Below are 21,439 nucleotides of genomic sequence, written 5' to 3' on the forward strand. Positions count from 1 at the left end.
GAAAATGACTCATTATATGTTATGAAGTGCTAATATTACAAGATATGACCTATATTTGAATACAATTCTGCATTATATCAAGATACAAGATGTTTTTAAGATTTGTTATAGGTTTGACAAATAAATAAATACATATAAATAAATAAGTAATTAGGTAAATAAGATTATTTTATTTAAGACAACACATACCTAATAAAAACATCATGTTAAGATACAAAGTCATCATGTTTTGAGAAAATTATTGAGATCATTTATTATTTATTTATTCTTCTTCTTCTTATTTATTATTTTTGAGATAATGTCATTAACGTGTCATTAAAAATAATAAAAGATAATTTTATCATCATAAAATTATTAATATTATATAATGTATTTTATTTTACAATACAGAAATGTTGATATGGTAGGTGATAATATTGATAAATTAACTATTTAAAACTCACTATTACAAGATATGACTTATATTTGAATACAATTCTGCATTATATGAAGATAACATTTAAGAAAATCGTTGATTATTTTGAGACACAAGTGATACATAAGAAGTAACTTTAAGTTGTAATTTCAACAAATTAATTATTTAAAGATGACACGACATCATTTAGAACAATTATTATTAAGATTATGTTTAGATATCACGTTATCGTTTTGAGATAATGTCAATAAAGTATCATTAAAAACAATAAAATATTTTTTAATCATAAAAGTTTATACATAAATGTTATATAATATATTTTATTTTTCAATATAGAAATGCTGATATGGTTGGTGATAATATTGATAATTAATCATTAATAATTAATTATTGTGATATTTATCAGTGATAGTTGTGAGAAATGTCAGTAGAGATTTAAAACATTATTTTGGTGATAAATATATATATATATAATTTATAATAATATATATTTTGTAAAGAAATGTGTCATTATTTTTTATTGATGTAGCTTGAATTTTTAAAAAATAAATAAATAATTATTTTAGAGATTTTAGATTTTAGAATTATGAGGTACAGGTGAGGAGTCCCCCGCGCGCTGTCCTCCTCACCTGTCCTCCTCACCTGAGAGGAACTATGGAATCTGGTAGAGGGAGGGGGAGGAGGGAGGAGGGAGGAGGGGGGAGGAGGGGGAGGAGGAGGGTTCTTCCGGCCTCAGACCCTCACTGTTTACCCTCAGCTCGTCTCCATGGCGACAGAATGCGGACCCGCCCCCGACCGCGCGCGAGTTCCTCTGCGCTCCCCTCAGCTCCAGAACTTCAGCTAATGGCGCCTTAGAACCGAGCAAAACCCAGAAAACACGACGTTCTCCAGACCTTCCTCAGCAGTGGACATGCTGGAGGAGGAGGAGGAGGAGGGCACGCTGGAGCCTCCGTTCTCTGAGGACGGCAGGGTGAGGTTCCTGGGGGAGAAGACAGGTGAGATGTTGGGGGTTAGGGCAGACTGCTGGAGCAGGTTCGCCTCAGAGGAGCAGAACCAGGCTCTCCTCACTGACTTCTTTGAAGCCCGGCTCAGACTGCTGGTCCTGAACGCCTCTGCGGTCCTGACTGCCTCCACCGAGGTGAGTGTGGGGGCCTTTGGGGGCCTGGGGGGGGGGTCACCCCTGCTCAAAAGTTCTGAACTGATTTCCAAAAGTGTGAAGATAATATTTTCTTTTTAAGCATTTCAAACATCAAAGTTACTGTATTCTTTTAGTCTGAGCTTCATTCAGTTGGAAATAACTGGAAAAGTGTGTGAAACTACCTCCACCATGTTTGGAGGCTGTACTGTAGCCTGGCTAGCTCTCACTGTGAGCTGTAGCAGTGTGTGAAACTACCTCCACCATGTTTGGAGGCTGTACTGTAGCCTGGCTAGCTCTCACTGTGAGCTGTAGCAGTGTGTGAAACTACCTCCACCATGTTTGGAGGCTGTACTGTAGCCTGGCTAGCTCTCACTGTGAGCTGTAGCAGTGTGTGAAACTACCTCCACCATGTTTGGAGGCTGTACTGTAGCCTGGCTAGCTCTCACTGTGAGCTGTAGCAGTGTGTGAAACTACCTCCACCATGTTTGGAGGCTGTACTGTAGCCTGGCTAGCTCTCACTGTGAGCTGTAGCAGTGTGTGAAACTACCTCCACCATGTTTGGAGGCTGTACTGTAGCCTGGCTAGCTATCACTGTGAGCTGTAGCAGTGTGTGAAACTACCTCCACCATGTTTGGAGGCTGTACTGTAGCCTGGCTAGCTCTCACTGTGAGCTGTAGCAGTGTGTGAAACTACCTCCACCATGTTTGGAGGCTGTACTGTAGCCTGGCTAGCTCTCACTGTGAGCTGTAGCAGTGTGTAGAACTACCTCCACCATGTTTGGAGGCTGTACTGTAGCCTGGCTAGCTGTCACTGTGAGCTGTAGCAGTGTGTAGAACTACCACAAATGATTATGTTGAGATACTAAGTCAGTGATAATTGTGAGAAATGTCAGTATTTAGAGATAATTAGAGGTAGCTAATTGTGAGAAAAATGATTATTTTGGTGAGAAAAAATATAATATCTAATATATATATATAAATATATTATATATATATATATATATATATATATATATATATATATATATATATATATATATAATATATTTATATATAATAATGTATTTATGGATTTATTTATTATAATATAATAATATAATAATATATATATTATATATTTATAATATTAATATATATTTTTAGAAAAAAATATTTAAGACAACACATACCTAAAAAAATATATAATCACATTAAAATACAAAGTCATGATGTTTTGAGAAAATGATTGAGATAATTTTAATAAAATTAAATAATAATTATATATAAATATAAATAATAAAACTCAGAATGCGGTCATATAGGTTTGGGACAGTAAGTCATTTATTTTATGATATAGCTTATCTGGATAAAATTACTTATTATATTAAAATACAAGATATTTTGAGTTATTCACTGGTAGAAAGAGGGGCGGATTATGGTGTAATGACATACGCTTTATAGAATTAATGCAAATTTAAAATGTTTTAATGGTTAAATTTCAAGGTAAAGGTACGTTCAGCGCCCCATGCCAGTGTTTTGTCTTTGTACCCTAGGTCTCCTCTCACCCCGGCTGCACAAGGTTATACATTCTGAGGAAGGAAAATGTCCCCGTCCTCTCGGAAAACTGCCGGAGCGTTCTTCAGTTCGGGCTGCTGTCACCCTCCCTGCTAACGCAGCTGTCAAACTGTGTGGACAAGGTAATGGACAACCTCCCGTGCCCCCTCTGAAGCCCTGATTACAGCTTCCAAGGCCCACCAGGAAGATATTACACCATCAAAACGTCCCGCATGGCCCATTGTTGCCTTGCGACCCTCCATCAGATTCGCATTTAAATAAATGTCTGATTTACCTCAGCGCTCCAGACGAGCCCCTGCATGTCTAATGTGTCGATGTTTCATCTCAAGGTCTGTCTGCCGCTGTTGTCCAACAAGAAGAATCACGTGACGTGGCCGAACGTGATTTCCCAGGACGTAACGAGACACATCGAGAGTTTATCGAGCAAGGTGACAGTGGTGAAAGGGCAAATACACGGCAGAACCGTCCTCCCTGTTACGGCCGTGACGGAGAGGATAGACGGATGTCCAGCAGCGACCGTCAGACTGTAAGATGGAGTTTTACAGTTTCTTAGAGTTCCAGAAAACACGGAAAGTGTGAAGTGTGTGAAACTACCCCCACCATGTTTGGAGGCTGTACTGTAGCCTGGCTAGCTCTCACTGTGAGCTGTAGCAGTGTGTGGAACTACCTCCACCATGTTTGGAGGCTGTACTGTAGCCTGGCTAGCTCTCACTGTGAGCTGTAGCAGTGTGTGAAACTACCTCCACCATGTTTGGAAGCTGTACTGTAGCCTGGCTAGCTCTCACTGTGAGCTGTAGCAGTGTGTGAAACTACCTCCACCATGTTTGGAAGCTGTACTGTAGCCTGAATAATAACTTTTTCCTCAGTCAGGACTGCCACGACGGGAGGACCGGGATGCACGCCTTTGAGTCCATGGTCATCAGCTGGACCCATCTGATCCAAAAAGTCTTAAAAGAAGATTCTGCAGAGCTCATCTTAAAGGGCCGGAACCCTGGACCAGGCGCAGAGCTTCACTTCTGGAGGTCTCGGACAAAGAACATACAGAGCATTTATGATCAGGTAAGGTCAGATCCGGTCAAGCGTACGTAACTAATGTCTGTATGTTCTAAACCAGAAAGGTGGAGCTACAGGTGAGGGGTTTCTGATAAAGTGGCCAATAAGAGAACGCCTTTGATTTTCTCAGCTTCAGAGCCCTGCGATTCGCAAGATGACGAGGATCCTGGAAGAGGCAGACAGCAGCTACTACCCGTCTTTCAAAGCACTGACCGAGGAGGTCTTTCGTGGTAACCATGTTAAATGTATATTTTGCTATATATAAAATGTTATATTTTGCTACACATATTTACAAATAAAAATATTGAATATTTACACATTAATGTATTCTACACATTCACACACATTATACATACTCTCTATTTACAATATTGCCCTGGTTTAAGCAGTTATAAATATATAAATTCATCTAATACTTACATATATATATATATATAATGAATTAATATATTATTATATATTAGAACATAAATAATAAATATAAATAATAAAAAACATACATTTTATTATTTAATATAAATAACAAATATAAATAATAATAAATTAAATTAATACATTTACATACACATTTAAAATAAATAAATACATTTGACTAGAACTTTTTCTGGATGTTAATTTAAAAATGTTAAATATTAAATATTTTATTTAAATTTGGATGTTCTAATTTTTAACAGCTTCTTCTTTTTCTACAATTAAATTGAGTTTTATTTGTTGCGTAACTCTCATATCTGTCTGCTCTGCAGCTCTGCAGGAGGCGAGGGAAGTGGATCTTCACCTTCAGCAGCTTCAGCCTCTCTTGCTCCGTGTAGAAGAGGCAGAGTTCTCGTCCCTCCGTCAGTCCGTCCCTCCACTCTTCCATCTCATCTTCCTGGTGTGGACCCACTGCTCGTCGTACCGCTCGCCTGACCGCGTTGTGGTGATTCTGCAGGAGCTATGCAACCTGGTGGTTCAGCAGGTGATGCTGGTGCTCCTGATGAAGACTAAGAATACCGCTGGCCCCAGTTTTCAGTGTAGCCAATCATTTACCATAAACTGGGATTGAAAGAAAAAATAATATTTAATCAACTTATTTAATCAACTAAAATAAAAAAATCTATTTTTTCATGTAAAAGAAAACAAATAAAGATAAGAGAAGATTAAGATTGATCAATATGGCATAATAAATAAACTAATTAGAAAAGGAGAAACAAACTTATTAAACAGAAATATAAATGAATAAATGATGAAAGGACAAAAATCAAGCCAGAATTAGGACATAAAGGTATTCATTTGATAAAATAAGTCTTTTTAGTGTAATAAAAAAAATAAAAAAATAAATATATTAAATAAAAATAAATTGGCCAAAGTTAGATTTTAAAACAACGTTTTTTGTAGAACAATCATCAAAACACTAATAAAAGTAGTAATAATAAAAGAAACTATAATATAATAAGTAAAGTAACTATAAAGTAATTCCAGCTCACTGGACTAAAATCTGATTCTCCCAGCTCAGTAAAAACTCCCCGTACCCGGCAGTTAGATGACCATGTAAAGACTGTCCAGTCCTGACCAGTCCAGTATATGTGTAAATGTATATGTATGGTTGTGACATCACAAAAACAGCGAGCCGGCCGTTTGTGCCCTTTCTTGATCTCCATTAGTGATGCACCATTGGCACTGCAGTTCAGTCCAGGCCTAACCCTTAGTCCCTGTATGGGAACCAAGCTGACCAGCTGAGTTCAGTGCCTAACCTTGTGCTCTTGCTCCCGCCAGGCCTGCTCATACCTGTGTGCTGAGGAGCTTCTGAAAGGAGACGCTGAAGAAACCCTGGAGAAGCTTCAGGCTGTGGTGAAGATCTTTAGAGGCTTTAAGGAGAATTTCCACACCTACAGAGAGAGAGCGCGAGCGTGGGCCAGAGCCGGGGCAACAACCGACTGCTGGGATTTCCCATCGGCTTTGGTTTTCAGCCGATTTGACAGGTTTCTGGGGCGAGTGCTTCTTCTGGAGGTGAGGGCTTGATGTTTCCTGGTTTACGTTTCGTTTCGATGATCCTCATATTCTGGTTGTTTTCAGCTCCCTCCCCTATTACCCAAAACATAGTCAATCAGTCAAGGCATGTCGGAGGTTGCCTGCAGGTGTTCTACCTAATCGAAGCCATCTGTGCCTTTCAGGACCTGTTCTCCACCATGCTGGAGCTCCAGAAACTGGAGAAACTGATCTTCGGAGGGATGAAGGGGAGGATGTACACTGAGCAGGTGTCTCTGCTGCTCTCCGAATTCCAGCAGCTCTGCAGGGGGATCACGGACAGGGAGTATGATCCGCTGGATTTAGATTCTAAGGTACCGGACTTAAACCTGTGTACATTACGGCCTGTGGTCAAAAGTATGTGGACGCCTGGATGTTTCTTCAGCGTTTCTCCTGAAATGTGTGGGCTAACTGAGCATGTGTATATTCACTGCTTGTTGGGCTGATTCCCCCACCTCCTCACCACCACACCTAGATGTTTAGTAAATTGAGTGATCAGCTTTACCCAGTGTAATCAGAGCATGGGCACGTAGAGAGAGAGAGATGCATGGCGATAAACCCTTATTTGCTTGGATGCCGTTGGTTAATACATTCAGTGAGATATGACCGGCATGTCGCAGCTTGTGGGTGACGGTTCTCGTGGTGATGAGCTGGTTTATGATGCGAGTGTCATGGAAATAGCTGTTGTGTAGTAACACCAGGTTCTTACTGAAAGATAAGAGAACCATGAAAGCGGGCCGTAAATTTGCACGGCTGTTGTAGCTCACAGATAAGGGGAGCTGTTACCCCACCAGTTAGCATCTCAGCTATCAGCCTGTCCATGAACCTGTCATCAGTTCACTGGTTGTCCATCCTTGGAGCACTTTTGGTAGGTGCCGGCCTCTGCATACCGGACCGAACACCCCACAAGACCTGCAGCCTGATGTTCTGGAGATGTTCTGGAGACCCAGTCATTGTCTAGAACATCCCAGTCTGGTTCTGGTCAAAGTGTCTCAGATTCTTATGCTTGTCCACCCCGTGATAAGAGCCATTGGACCCAGATCATCAGTGTGATTCACTTCACCTGGCTTTAGTGGTTTTAATGTTATGGCTAATCTATGTACCTGATACAGTGTCACTGTGTGTTGTTTATCTTAAAGGATTTTGAGGGGGACTACGCACATTTTCAGGAGAAGGTTGTGGATTATGACCGACGACTTGGCAACATCCTTTGCTTGGCCTATAAGGACTGCTCAGGACTGGAAGCGATGTTCAAAGTAAGTTACACTAAATGGACAAAAGTATTGGGACGCTTTCTTATTCACTGTTTCTTCTGAAATTAAGGATATTTCCTGTTCAGAGAAGAAGGCTATCTATTAGAGGAGGAGCAATTTTAGGAGGATTTGATTGCATTTAGCCACAAGACCATTAGTGAGGTCAGGATGTTGGATATTCAGATGTTCCACAGCTCCTCAATGCTGGGGGGCTTTATACCCCTCTAGCCCACGCCTGGCATTATTAGGCAGCATGGAGCCGATAGGGTCATGGTGTTGATCTGCTCCAGAGAGTCCTATTCTATTGGCAGTACTTCTTCTCTAGAGGGACTAGGCAAGCTGTGTGTGTGCATTTGCACATCTGTGTCAGCAATGGGTGCATATGATGATGTACATAATACATATGCATAATCCAGGTATTATGCTGATATAATGATGTGATCTGTTGTGTAAACACTGAGGCATTTTTTTGACTTTGTCCATAGCTCCTAGCGCTCTTCCGACCATTTCTGGACCGAGGGATCATCAAGGAAACGTTCACCCCCAATTTTTCGAAACTGATCCATCTGTTCGGAGCTGAACTGGAGCGATGTAAACTCCTGTTCGACTCTCAAGTTGAGCAGGTATCACTGTCTAAAAGTTTGTGGACGCCCTTTCTTATTACGGCTGACTGCTCTGGAGCATCCATGAGTGCATGAGTCTAAGGTCATCATGTCCACAAACTTTTGTCCATCATATATTACATCCAGTATTACTCTCACTATGGGCTTGTGGGAGCTGATGATGTTTACTGTGTGTCTCTCCAGAGGAAGACGGGTAAAGCCACGCTGTGTAAGAACATGTCCCCCATGTCCGGCGCTTTAAAATGGGCCAAAATGCTGAGAGAGAGGATCCAAGCACCGTGGGAGAGCTTCCGATTTGTGCTGGACATGTAAGTGTTTACGAGTAACGGCATTCCTAAGCGTTAGGTGTTGGAGGTGGGGCCTGAGCAGTCCAGCGGAGTAAGGCACTGTCCCTATGACCAGAGGATCACTAGTTCGAACCCCTGGAAGTGAAAGCAGAATGGGATGTGATCTGGTCTCCCTGGAGACGCGTCTCTTCTCTAGCTTTGAAGTGAATCAGTCTGATTGTTGTAGCTGATACAGAAATGCTACACGTTTTTTCAGGAGCACTGAAGGAGCAGCTGTGGAGCTGGTGTACCATCAGTACCTGGAGATGTCCACTCTGCTGGATGAGTTTGAGGAGGCCGTGTACTCCGATTGGTGCAGCACTGTGGAAGACGTCTGCCAGCTGAACCTTGACCAGCCGCTCATCAGGAGAGACATAAACACTGGTCTCCTCTCAGTGAACTTCAATCAGGAGGTAATGAGCATCATTATAGACTGTTATTATACCTGGAGTGATGTTTATAGGGTAAAGGGGCGGTCCAGTGTGTATCATCTGACCTCTATCTGCTGTATCTGTAGAGTACGGTCCATCACCACAGACCCTCATTTCTACACGATTCCCTGAACTCAGTAAAGAGCAGAAACTCACTGACTCTAATCTCCCCCTAGTTGTTAGCTGTCCTGAGAGATGTGAAACATCTTCAAATGCTGGAGCACACCAGCATCCCTTCTGCTGCCATGGAGGTGTATGAGAAGAAAGACGTGTTCCTCACAGTAAGTGACGGTTCCTCAAACCATATTTCATTAAACAGCCAGGCTACAGTACAGCCTCCAAACATGGTGGAGGTAGTTCCACACACTGCTACAGCTCACAGTGAGAGCTAGCCAGACTACAGTGCAGCCTCCAAACATGGTGGAGGTAGTTTCACACACTGCTACAGCTCACAGTGAGAGCTAGCCAGGCTAAAGTACAGCCTCCAAACATGGTGGAGGTAGTTTCACACACTGCTATAGCTCACAGTGAGAGCTAGCCAGGCTACAGTACAGCCTCCAAACATGGTGGAGGTAGTTTCACACACTGCTACAGCTCACAGTGAGAGCTAGCCAGGCTAAAGTACAGCCTCCAAACATGGTGGAGGTAGTTTCACACACTGCTACAGCTCACAGTGAGAGCTAGCCAGGCTACAGTACAGCCTCCAAACATGGTGGAGGTAGTTTCACACACTGCTACAGCTCACAGTGAGAGCTAGCCAGGCTACAGTACAGCCTCCAAACATGGTGGAGGTAGTTTCACACACTGCTACAGCTCACAGTGAGAGCTAGCCAGGCTACAGTACAGCCTCCAAACATGGTGGAGGTAGTTTCACACACTGCTACAGATCACAGTGAGAGCTAGCCAGGCAACAGTACAGCCTCCAAACATGGTGGAGGTAGTTTCACACACTGCTACAGCTCACAGTGAGAGCTAGCCAGGCTACAGTACAGCCTCCAAACATGGTGGAGGTAGTTTCACACACTGCTACAGCTCACAGTGAGAGCTAGCCAGGCTACAGTACAGCCTCCAAACATGGTGGAGGTAGTTTCACACACTGCTACAGCTCACAGTGAGAGCTAGCCAGGCTACAGTACAGCCTCCAAACATGGTGGAGGTAGTTTCACACACTGCTACAGCTCACAGTGAGAGCTAGCCAGGCTACAGTACAGCCTCCAAACATGGTGGAGGTAGTTTCACACACTGCTACAGCTCACAGTGAGAGCTAGCCAGGCTACAGTACAGCCTCCAAACATGGTGGAGGTAATCATTGATTAATCTGACTGTTTTAAAAGACTGTGTTTAATCTCATCTCATTCTTCTCCAGTGCATGAGCAGCTTGCAGTTGCTGGTCCAGTGGTACAACAAGGTCCAGCAGACGGCTGTGGACGTGGAGGTGTCTCTGATGAAGGTGGAGCTGGAGGCCGTAGACCAGCTGCTTTATCAGGCTGAGACTGAGATAACGTGGCAGCACCAAGGCTGCTGGAGCTATATCTGCCAGGCCAAGGACACGGTCTACAGGCTGGAGCGCAGGCTTCAGAGGGCCAAAGACAACGTGGAGACGATCCAGGAGCTGATGAAGGGGTGGAGCAGGCAGGCGGTGTTCTGCAGGAAGGACAACAAGAAAGATGCGCTGCTGATGCTGGAGGACCGAGCGGCCAGAGTGAGGAAGAGATACCACAGCATCAGGAGAGATGGCGAGACCATACACAATCTGCTGCAGGTGAGCGAGAGCTGAAGAACACACTTACTCTGAAGGGTTTTATACAATTAAAATAATCGCCACGATTAATCGATTTAAATCATTGATTAATCTGATTAATCTGACTGTTTTAAAAGATAACTGTGTTTAATCTCATCAGTTTGTGTAAATAATCACATGTATCACAATATCTGTGTCAGTAATCATGAGTTATTGGATTGTTCTGAGTGAGTAATCGATTAGAGCAATTAATGGTGATTATTCTGATTATTTTCAGTACTTAACTGTGATAAATCACATTCATTTGCAGAATAAATTGCAGTTAATTTTATAACTATGTGTAGGCGAACTCAATTATTAGATTTTCCTTTTTTTGCCAATCCCAACAAATTGAATGTGGGGTCAAATGTGATTAATCACATTAGATGGTGCAGGTAGTTATGATTAATGACATCATTTCATGCAGTTCCCTGTGATTAATCTGAATATTTTCAGTAGTTAATTAGAAATATCACATTCAATCACATTCAATCACATTCAGATGTTAATCGTATAAAAATACGCAGGCACTCACAATGAATCGGATTACCCTGAGTTGTCAAGAGCAACTAATTGGATTATTTTTTGCGATTAATCAGATTATTCTGATAATTAGTAAGTTGATATAATAGTTTTTTTTTGTAAAATGATTGTGATTAATCACAGTGCTTTGTATAAGAAAATCGATTACATTTATTATTTGTGGTTAATCGCAATATTTTGTGTAGGAAATCACAATTAATCACATTCTTTTGATTAATTAATTAATTGTAATTAATCACAGTAGGTTGTGTAGGAAATCGTGATTAATTGCACTAGTTGAATCAATTAATTGTGATTAATCACATAATTTAATGTATTTAATCATTATTAAATCACATTGCGTTGCACAAGTGACCATTGCAACCACTTGGCAACAGCATAGCGACCACCTGGATCAGCATGGCAACCTCCTAGCAGCTGCATAACATCCAATAGGAGCATCCTAGCAGCTACCTGGATACTTTTTCTGGAATTTGAATTTTCATTTTCGTCTCTGAAGGAAAACAAGAGCCTCTTTGGAGCAGACGGTGATTCGGAAGCCTGGCAGGACTACGCAGAATACGTGGATGAGATGGTGGTGGAGGGCTTTTTCGGGGCCGTCTCTCACTCTCTGCAGTTCTTTGTTGATAATATGGAGGTATCGCTGAGGCACGCTCCACTGTTCGAGGCTCAGATGGAGCTCACCGGCTCGGAGATCGTCTTCAGGCCTTCTATGGACGCCCACGCTGGAGATGGTTTTTACGAGCTGGTGGAGGCGCTGCTGGCAGATGTCTTCAAGATGTCTGCTCAGGTCTGGCGGGTGGCGCCTCACCTGGACATGCAGGATTACCAGGTGAGCAACGTTTACACTGCAGGGATATTTATATTAGCACTAGTTGATATTCCGAAAACTCTCCTCTCTCAGAGCGCTGCGTATTTCCAGACGTTTTTCATCTTCAACGATGGGATGTTTATGTTCGGCTTCATTAGTATTTACGTTCTCTGACAGGACGATATGGATGATATGCTGGACCTCTTGGACCTGCGACGGGAAGTGATGGAGCAAGTGAAGGATGTCCTCAGGAGAGTCTCTCAGTACCAGGGCACGTTCGAGCGCTACACACACCTGTGGCTAGATGAGCGGGCCGAGTTCCTCAGGCAGTTTCTGCTTCACGGCCACCCTCTGACCGCGGAGTACGTGGAGTTATGTGGAGAGGACGCTTTACCGGAGAATCCACCCACCACTGACCAGTTCAGAGAGCAGGTAAATCAGCAGGTCTCATAATATAGCCTACCTCATCGCAGAGGAACATTTCCAGCATTTTCCAAACTTCAGGGAATCGTGTAGAAATGAGGGTCTGTGGTGATGGACCGTACTCTACAGATACAGCAGATAGAGGTCCGGGTGATACACACCGGACCACCCCTTTAACTCATCTGCCCATTGACTTCTATTATCAGTGAGATTAGAGTCAGTGAGTTTCTGCTCTTTACTGAGTTCAGGGAATCGTGTAGAAATGAGGGTCTGTGGTGATGGACCGTACTCTACAGATACAGCAGATAGAGGTCCGGGTGATACACACCGGACCACCCCTTTAACTCATTTGACTTCTCTTATATCAGGGTTAACATGAATGAAGATGGCGGGTATTGTAACATCATGTAATCCTCCTGTTCTCTGTACAGATCGACCACTATGAAGATCTGTATGTAGAAGTCGGCGAGCTGGAGGACTGGCGAGTGTTTGAGGGCTGGTTTAGAGTGGATATCCGCTCCTTCAAGACGAGTCTTTTAAACATAATCAAGAAATGGAGCTGGATGTTTAAGGAGCACCTCATATCATACGTCACAGACAGGTGAGGTCGAACTCTGTTGGTGTTTGCTGGTGTAGAAAGTCGTTTATACAGACATTGTGGATGGCCCAGGTTACAAATCGGGTCCCAGAGAGCTCACTATAGTGAAGACCGTTAATTAGTATTCTGTATTCTGGCCTGGCAGTCACTGGGAAATTACACCCCATTAACATACCTAAAGAGAAACAAATATAATACATAGTTGTTTACTTCCAGTCCAGGTACCTTAATGCTGGTTTCCTGTTCATACTAATCTGGTCTGATATGTGTATTTTTAGAGATACAGTCACATCTTTTAGATATGCTGCTCATTAATACAGCAGTGAAATCTTATTGTTAGCAGTTGGAGATTCTGGACTGATTTTTTTGGTTATTTTATAGTGTATTAAATGTCTTAATATCCATTATCCTCCCTGATCATTCAACCCTGCAGTGAAATCTCTAGCTGAGTTTATAGAGCTCTGAAACGATGGCACAGCGGTAAAAACAAAGGATTGGAACTGGATCAGGCTTAGAATAGCTGTTACAGTATGTCTGGGTCGGGCCAGATTTTTCTAGTAAGATCACTTAACCCCTGAAATAGCTTATGGCCTTCTGGTGGGCCCAAAGTGTTATTGCAAACTTCTAGAACCAGAGAATAGTGCCAGCAGTTTGTACAGAAGTCCCTGTAGTTACTGAGTAATAAGCCTTTCTGCGCTCAGGAGTTAAGCAGCATTCTTAAAGTTAACCCTTCAACTGCTGATACTGGATTTACCAGTAAATATATGAATACACTTTTATTATACTACACTTTATTACAACTACACTCCTAGGAATCAATAAATCAACCAGTCGTTCCCTTTGTAGTGCCTGTGTTTTTAAGGGTGTAGTGCACAACTGACTGTCTGATTGGTGTAGGGACTGAATAAGAAGACTTGTTAATGATCAAAAGGTAAAAGTAACATTGCAGACAGATAACAGTACAAAAAACTGCTGTTTTTTATAACCCACATAATTTCTATAATTATAAACAGCATTTTTATTGTCTATTAAGCAGAAAAAAACTGCTGTAAATTTGTTATTATTTGTTGAATTTGATCTGTTATCTGTTGTTTCTGCGTCTCAGCATTGCAGAGCTGCAGGAGTTCATCCTGAGGGCAGACTGGGAGCTGAGGGAGCCGGTGAGGAGCGGGGATTACCAGGCCATGGTGCAGGTTATGGGCTGTCTGCTGGCGGTCAGAGACAGACAAGCCAGCACAGATCAGCTGTTTGAGCCTCTGAGGGCCGTGGTCAGTCTGCTGGAGCAGTACGGAGAAACACTGCCTGATAACATCTACACACAGCTGGAGGTGAGGGACAGCATTTTAATAACAGCAGAAACATTCATATTCAGTATGAAGCTCTAATAACTTTAATATCCAGTATAATGTTTTAATAACATTAATATCCAGTATGAAGCTCTAATAACATTAATATCCAGTATGAAGTTCTAATAACATTCATATCCAGTATGAAGCTCTAATAACATTAATATCCAGTATGAAGTTCTAATAACATTAATATCCAGTATGAATCTCTAATATCATTAATATCCAGTATGAAGCTCTAATAACATTAATATCCAGTATGAAGCTCTAATATCATTAATATCCAGTATGAAGCTCTAATAACATTAATATCCAGTATGAAGCTCTAATAACTTTAATATCCACTACAAAGTTCTAAAAGCATTAATATCCAGTATGAAGTTCTAATAACATTAATATCCACTATGAAGTTCTAATAACATTAATATCCACTATGAAGTTCTAATAACATTAATATCCAGTATGAATCTTATAGTTCCTTCATCATCGTGACCAGCTGTGTGTGTAGTTTCTAGCCCCTGTCTGTTTACGTGTGTTCAGGAATTGCCTGAGAGATGGAGCAGCATTAAGAAACTGGCCTGGACTGTGAAACATGAGGTGGCTCCTCTCCAGAATGCTGAGGTGGTCCTCATACGCAGGAAGTACGGAGCCTTCGAGGTAATGCTGTTAGAGTGACGGGCTGTTTCTGTTCGTTCCTGTTGTGTATAACTAATATTTATATTCATATTCATATGTATTTGTAATTATATATATATATATATATATCATTTCAGTTTAGTGTCACGTAAGGCAAGTTAAATCCAGCTACAACTGTGAGCTAGTGAGCTGTAATGATCCTGTAATTGGCCATACTGCAGATGGGTGTGTCTGATGGAGCATGGCACTGTACAGATGATTTGTGGACCATGTGTTATTATATTGTGCTGTGTGTTTTTGCTGATTCATGTTCTCCCGCAGGCCAAGCTGAGTCAGTTCGAAGAGAAGTTCAGAGCGGAAGCTCCTCTCCGGTACAACACGGAGAACCCGTATCCTCGGCTGGATAAGGTACATCCTTGCCCCTCAAGTTCAGCAATTTCTGCAGTGTGAATACCCTATCTGTGCTTCTGTGGGTGTATTATCATCACTAATCAGCTGGAATTGAACTGTGTGTTATGGTTCCTCAGTGCTACGGTGAGGTGGTGGCTCTGGAGCTGGAGCTGGTGGAGCTGCAGGAGTGCTGTAAGCTGTTTGAAGTGAGCAGCCCAGACGTCCGGCAGCTCCGACTGTGGAGGAGAGAGATTTCCACCTTGAAGCAGCTCTGGGACCTGCTGCTGCTGACTCAGGTTCTTCCGTCACATTCACTTCTGTCACTAGACAGGCTCCGCCCACAAGCTTTACAGAGTCTTATTCTATTGGCTGATGGATTTAGCTTATTTTGAGAAACACAATTATTTACCCATGCACTCAAAACAAGTAAAAATATCTGCAGTGAGATTATTTTGGATGCAATTAAAACAAAAACATTTTCAAGCTACACTATTTGGACAAAAGTATTTAGACACCTACACCTTCCTCCTACAGGAGCTTTTATATGATGTCCTGTTTTAAACCCATAGGCATTATTATTAATCTGAAGCTGGTCCCTCTTTGCTCTAAGCTCTAGCAGCAGCAGCAGGTCTGGAGCTCTGCTGCAGTTACTGAGTCAGTTGGAGGCTTTTCTGCACTCTGCTCTGAGCTCAGCACTCGGCCCTGACCCCGCTCTGTAACTTTACGTGGTCTGACAGACACTCGTGGCTGAGCTGCTCTCTGTGAGCTGTTCCTCCTAAACTCTTCCACTGTTCAATAATAACACCACTCACAGCTGATGGAGGAAGATCTAGGAGGGAGGAGATTTCACCATCTGACTTGTTGTTGTTGGTGCAGCGGTGTCTCCTATTACATACAGAACCACGCTGGAGTTCAGTGAGCTCTTCAGAACCTCCCGTTCTTTCACTGATGTGTGGAAGAAAGACAGACTGCAGAGCTAGAGGCTGGAGTTTATACATCTGTAGCTGAATGGGAAAGAATCAGAGGTGTCCCAATACTTTTGTCTATTTAGTGTATAGTTTATTACAGTGATGCAGTTTGTAAGGTATTGCTGATTCCACCAGGAGAAGAAACATTCAACACCTGTCCGTTCTGTCCTTTCTCACAGAGCAGTATAGCGGCCTGGTCAGTGACTCCATGGAGAGACATTAATGTGGATCAGATGGATGCAGAACTGAGGAGGACTGCACGAGTGAGAACTTCTGCTTTGATACCTTTTTACATACCTTTACACACACACACACACACACACACACACACACACACACACTCACATTCCCTTCATCAGTACTAATGGAGGTTTGCATGGAGGTTTTACTGTGTAAGGGCAGAGCTTCAGGACCAGGACTGGAGGTACTTACTTCTGGTCTTGATGAGTAACACAGTCTGTATTGTGGGTCAGGAAATGCAGACTCTTGATAAAGAAGCTCGCGGCTGGGACGTGTTTGTCGGTCTGGATCACAAACTGAAGGACCTGTTAACGTCTCTACGGGCGGTGACTGAGCTACAGAACCCGGCTATGAGAGAAAGACACTGGGCGAAGCTGGTTACGACTACTGGGGTCAGTGGCTGTCTGTCTACCATCACTATATGTCCAAATGTTTGTGGACACCCTTTCTAATAAACACATTCAGCTACTTTTAAGTTGCACCCATTGCTGGCACAGCTTGTCTAGTCCCTGTAGAGAAGAAGTACTGCCAGTAGAATAGGACTCTCTGGAGCAGATCAGCATAATTAACCTACTGTCTCCATGCTGCCTAATGCCAGGCGTGGGCTAATAGAGGGGTATAAAGCCCCCTATCATTGAGCAGTGGAGCAGTGGAGGACCTGTATTCTCTGAAATTATGGTGGTGGAGCTCCTTCCAGTACTTTTGGATGGGATGAGGTGGGGTGGTGATCATCACCCACCCTCCTGCCCTCACTAATGCTGCTGCCGCTGAATGTTGTCAAATCCTCACAGCAATGTTCCTGCAAAATCTAGTTTAGGTGTCCCAATACTTTTGTCCATATAGTGTGTCTGTCTATCTGTCTATCTATCTCTACCTGTTTGTTGGTCTCTGGCATCTCTGCCTGTCTGTAAGTCTCTGATGGTCTCTGATAGTCTCTTCCACCAGAATCTTGCCAGAAGCTTGTTGATGGCCGATGACCAAAGCATCTGGTCAGGGTGCAACTTGATAAGGGGCATTTAAACAGTTATTAGGTGTAAAGAAATCACTGAGAGATGACCTTCATATACGTGATGAGTGTATGGAAACTTCCCACCACAGCTAGTATCTGTGGTGGAACCTTAAACACATCAGCTAAAGGGTCTCGTTCTCAGGTGGACTTCACCCTGACTAAGAGGACCACCCTTGCAGACCTTCTGGCTCTGCAGCTTCACATGTATGAAGAGGAGGTTCACAGCACAGTGGCCACAGCAGTCAAGGAGATGGCCATTGAAAAGGTACTGGTTAGTCTCCCTCAAGCTCCCTCCCCTCCCTGGTCCCTCACAAATACACTCTAGCTTTAAAGGTACATAAAATAGATGATCGGCTACAGTAGCCTCACAGCTCCAGTGGCTCTGTTTCCTTCGCCAGGTGTTGGGAGAGATCAGTCAGACGTGGGCCCTGATGGAGTTTGAGCATGAGGAGCATTTCCGTACCACCACACCACTGCTGAAGTGCGATGATGAACTCATTGAGAGGCTCGAAGAGCATCAGGTGAGATCATCTGCTTTACAGTAAAGCAAACAGTATACACTATCCACTCTATAGTGCAGTATACAGTATAGGCTCTATAGTACAGTATACAGTATAGGCTCTACAGTACAGTATACAGTATAGGCTCTACAGTACAGCATACACTATCCACTCTACAGTACAGTGTACAGTATAGGCTCTATAGTACAGTATACAGTATAGGCTCTACAGTACAGTATACGTTCTACAGTACAGTATACAGTATAGGCTCTACAGTACAGTATACAGTATAGGCTCTACAGTACAGTGTACAGTATAGGCTCTACAGTACAGTATACACTCTACAGTACAGTATATGTTCTACAGTACAGTGTACAGTATAGGCTCTACAGTACAGTGTACAGTATAGGCTCTACAGTACAGTAAACACTCTACAGTACAGTATATGTTCTACAGTACAGTATATGTTCTACAGTACAGTGTACAGTATAGGCTCTACAGTACAGTATACACTCTACAGTACAGTGTGCTGTATTAGTCCCACAGTGGGGTAATTCACAGTGCCACAGCAGCAAAAGGATAGCAAGCCACTCAGATGCACTCATAAGCACCCCTATAAGAGATTCCTGCTGACTGAATGTGCGTCATCCGCTCCTCAGGTGCAGCTCCAGGCCATGCTACAGATGAAGCAGGTGCAGTTTTTCCACGATCAGGTTCTGGTACTGCAGACCCGGCTCACTCAGGCTGAATCCGTGCTGATGCTGTGGCTGGAGGTGCAGAGGAGCTGGGCTCACCTGGAGAGCGTCTTTGTCGGCTCAGACGACATTCAGCACCAACTGCCTGCGGACACGCTCCGGTTCCACTCCATCAACACTGACTTTAAGGTAAGTCTGGGGATCACAGCCTTCTGAGCCTGTGCTGTTCTTTCTTTACAGTGGTGGTGAATGGAAGCAGGCGTTGGTCGCCATGACTACAACACAGATACAGCCCATAATTTATTTTTTCGATCCAAACCCACCAGTGCAGCTTCTCAGTCTTCTCACGAGTCACAAGTTTTATATGGAATGATGATGAAGATGATGATGATGATGATGATGAAGGTAAAATAATGAATAAAGAATCTCAACTAATGCAGTTCTCTTTAGGGACTACTTTCTGTAGCTGCACTACACCCTGCAGCATGTATCCCTCCACCATTTTAATGCTATGTGATTTTAAAAGCAGGTTCTAGAGCCGAACTCTTCTCAGAACTCTGGTAGAACCGTGTCTCAGGCATCAGGCAGCGTCTTCATCACCATTAGGTGAAGAACTTTCTGTGAGGAGCTTTTAGTAGAGCTTCAGACGTCTGCTTCCCTTCACCTCCACTGTAGAACCACAGCTCTGACTGGGGGAGGTTATCTAGAACGTCTTAAGTTAAGAGGTCCAGAATGAGTTTCCTTGTGTTTATTATGTTAAAACATTGTGTTTAGGACCTGATGTTTAAAAGTGCTGAAACCAAGAACGTGATCGAAGCCACCAACAAGCCACGTCTTTTGGAGACGCTGGAGGATTTGCAGATGAGGTTTGTCTACCTGTGAGCTTCAGTTTCAGCGGCTCAGAGCTACTGACAGGGCTAATAACAGAGCATGTGTGTTCCAGGCTTGCTGTGTGTGAGAAAGCATTGGTCAAATACCTGGAAACGAAGAGAATGGCTTTTCCTCGCTTCTACTTCATCTCTTCTGCTGACCTGCTGGATATTCTCTCCAAGGGCTCTCAGCCCAGACAGGTAGTGTTTCCTAAATGCCTGGTCAGTCTGAGTTTCAGCAACCACATCTGACCCCCCCAGGAATGAGTGGCTCATGTGTAGTTTTCTGTGCAAAACAAGTACCTTACCATTGCCTTGTTTTTTTAATAGCAACCACCTAGCAACACCACCTGGCAACAACCCGGAACACCTTGGCTACCATGTAGTAGGCCTGTGGTGTCTCCGGGTTATTAATGTTGTGGTTGTAGCTGCCACTGCCCTCAGGCTGACTTTGGAAGTAAGTCATTCTGAATATATATGTGCTCTTATTCTTTTTGTAAATCACTGGGCTTTTTTATTAAATAAATAAATAAATAAATAATAAATACATTTATAAAAATAAATAACACAGATTGTCAGAAAATGATTTGGTTATCAAATTATTTGTTATATTGAAAATCTAATTAATAAACAGTCTCCAGCTCTTCAAGGCTATCATATGCTGTTGATTTTGTAGTAAATGTCAATCAAAAGATAATTATTAAAAATAAAAAATACAAAACAATTAATAAAAATAATAAAAAATAACAATTTAACATATAAAAAAGAAAACATACATATTTATATATAATAAGAAAAGAAACATTTTAAATTATTACAAAAAATAATAATTTGATAATTATATACAATATAATTATTAAATCAAAGATTTAAAAAACTAAAATAGAGAAAATGCACTAAAGTAAAATTCAGAGAGAGTATCAGAGCGCAGATTTCTTCAGAATGATGTTTATTTCCAAAATCAGCTCCGTTACTGTTTCATGAACATTTACTGTATATTCCACACAGTGGCTCTAACCTCTGCTAAAGTGCTTCTGCTCATCTGGGCATATTGCCACGCAGCCATTCATCACTGCCTGTCCGTAGCTTTGATTCCAGCGTGTAGATTATAATTCTACACAGGAGAGAGTGTAATGAGTTCCTCTGCCTCCACGCGACCTTTATCTGTTCTGATTAAGCGCTTCTGCTGGCTGCACTGATAGCTAGCAGGGTGTTATTTCTGCTGCAGTGTGATTATGATAAAAGAAAGAGTTTTACACTCCAGCTGACTCTGACCCGCTGTAGCCTCCCACGTACCTCTCAGCGTCAGGTTCTAGACTCTCATCCAGAGGGGGTCAGAGTGCCTCGTCTTGCTCTCGTTAAGAGCTGATTATAATTAACAGTAGCAGTGTGTCCTTAACGCCGTCATTATTCACACATCATTATATCCTCCCTCCCCGCGCTGCGGCGCTCTCTACTGTATCTGGAGACAATGAGGCAGGTGAGCTGTACTGTTTTGCTCAGGTCACCCGTCACCTGGCGAAGCTGTTCGACAGCGTGGCTGACCTGCACTTCGGTCAGGAGGACACGGAGGCTGTGGGGATGTTCAGCGGAGAGAGAGAGTTCCTGCCCTTCTGTGCTCAGTGTGACTGCGTCGGCCCGGTAACCAGCATTACTGTACATATATTGAGCATCTATACCGTACTGCACATAGTACTGTACTAAACCAGTAACCTGTACTAAACCATAGTACTGTACTACAGTTTCTGTTTCACTGTATCTTAAAACACTTACATAATACATAATATCATTAATATCCAGTATGAAGTTCTAATAACATTAATATCCAGTATGAA

At 42.6% G+C, this 21,439-nt stretch overlaps 1 protein-coding gene across 1 annotated transcript in view; it reads left to right on the forward strand.

Moving 5' to 3' along the window:
• Positions 1–1,325: 1,325 nt before the first annotated feature.
• Positions 1,326–21,439, forward strand: part of LOC140556574 (dynein axonemal heavy chain 11) — a 74,852-nt gene continuing 54,738 nt past the window's right edge. The window contains exons 1-29 of the mRNA XM_072680638.1: positions 1,326–1,553; positions 3,085–3,228; positions 3,436–3,632; positions 3,973–4,165; positions 4,290–4,389; positions 4,903–5,114; positions 5,912–6,145; positions 6,310–6,477; positions 7,303–7,419; positions 7,902–8,039; positions 8,223–8,347; positions 8,583–8,778; positions 8,973–9,077; positions 10,163–10,558; positions 11,619–11,951; positions 12,108–12,362; positions 12,785–12,954; positions 14,057–14,279; positions 14,838–14,954; positions 15,255–15,341; positions 15,461–15,619; positions 16,471–16,554; positions 16,765–16,923; positions 17,683–17,805; positions 17,939–18,061; positions 18,700–18,924; positions 19,510–19,601; positions 19,679–19,805; positions 21,108–21,245. Coding sequence (XP_072536739.1) covers positions 1,326–1,553; positions 3,085–3,228; positions 3,436–3,632; positions 3,973–4,165; positions 4,290–4,389; positions 4,903–5,114; positions 5,912–6,145; positions 6,310–6,477; positions 7,303–7,419; positions 7,902–8,039; positions 8,223–8,347; positions 8,583–8,778; positions 8,973–9,077; positions 10,163–10,558; positions 11,619–11,951; positions 12,108–12,362; positions 12,785–12,954; positions 14,057–14,279; positions 14,838–14,954; positions 15,255–15,341; positions 15,461–15,619; positions 16,471–16,554; positions 16,765–16,923; positions 17,683–17,805; positions 17,939–18,061; positions 18,700–18,924; positions 19,510–19,601; positions 19,679–19,805; positions 21,108–21,245 — 4,968 coding nt within the window. The remainder of the gene's footprint in view (positions 1,554–3,084; positions 3,229–3,435; positions 3,633–3,972; positions 4,166–4,289; positions 4,390–4,902; positions 5,115–5,911; positions 6,146–6,309; positions 6,478–7,302; positions 7,420–7,901; positions 8,040–8,222; positions 8,348–8,582; positions 8,779–8,972; positions 9,078–10,162; positions 10,559–11,618; positions 11,952–12,107; positions 12,363–12,784; positions 12,955–14,056; positions 14,280–14,837; positions 14,955–15,254; positions 15,342–15,460; positions 15,620–16,470; positions 16,555–16,764; positions 16,924–17,682; positions 17,806–17,938; positions 18,062–18,699; positions 18,925–19,509; positions 19,602–19,678; positions 19,806–21,107; positions 21,246–21,439) is intronic.

Source organism: Salminus brasiliensis, chromosome 5, assembly GCF_030463535.1.
Source record: "Salminus brasiliensis chromosome 5, fSalBra1.hap2, whole genome shotgun sequence".
NCBI classification, from domain to species: domain Eukaryota; kingdom Metazoa; phylum Chordata; class Actinopteri; order Characiformes; family Bryconidae; genus Salminus; species Salminus brasiliensis.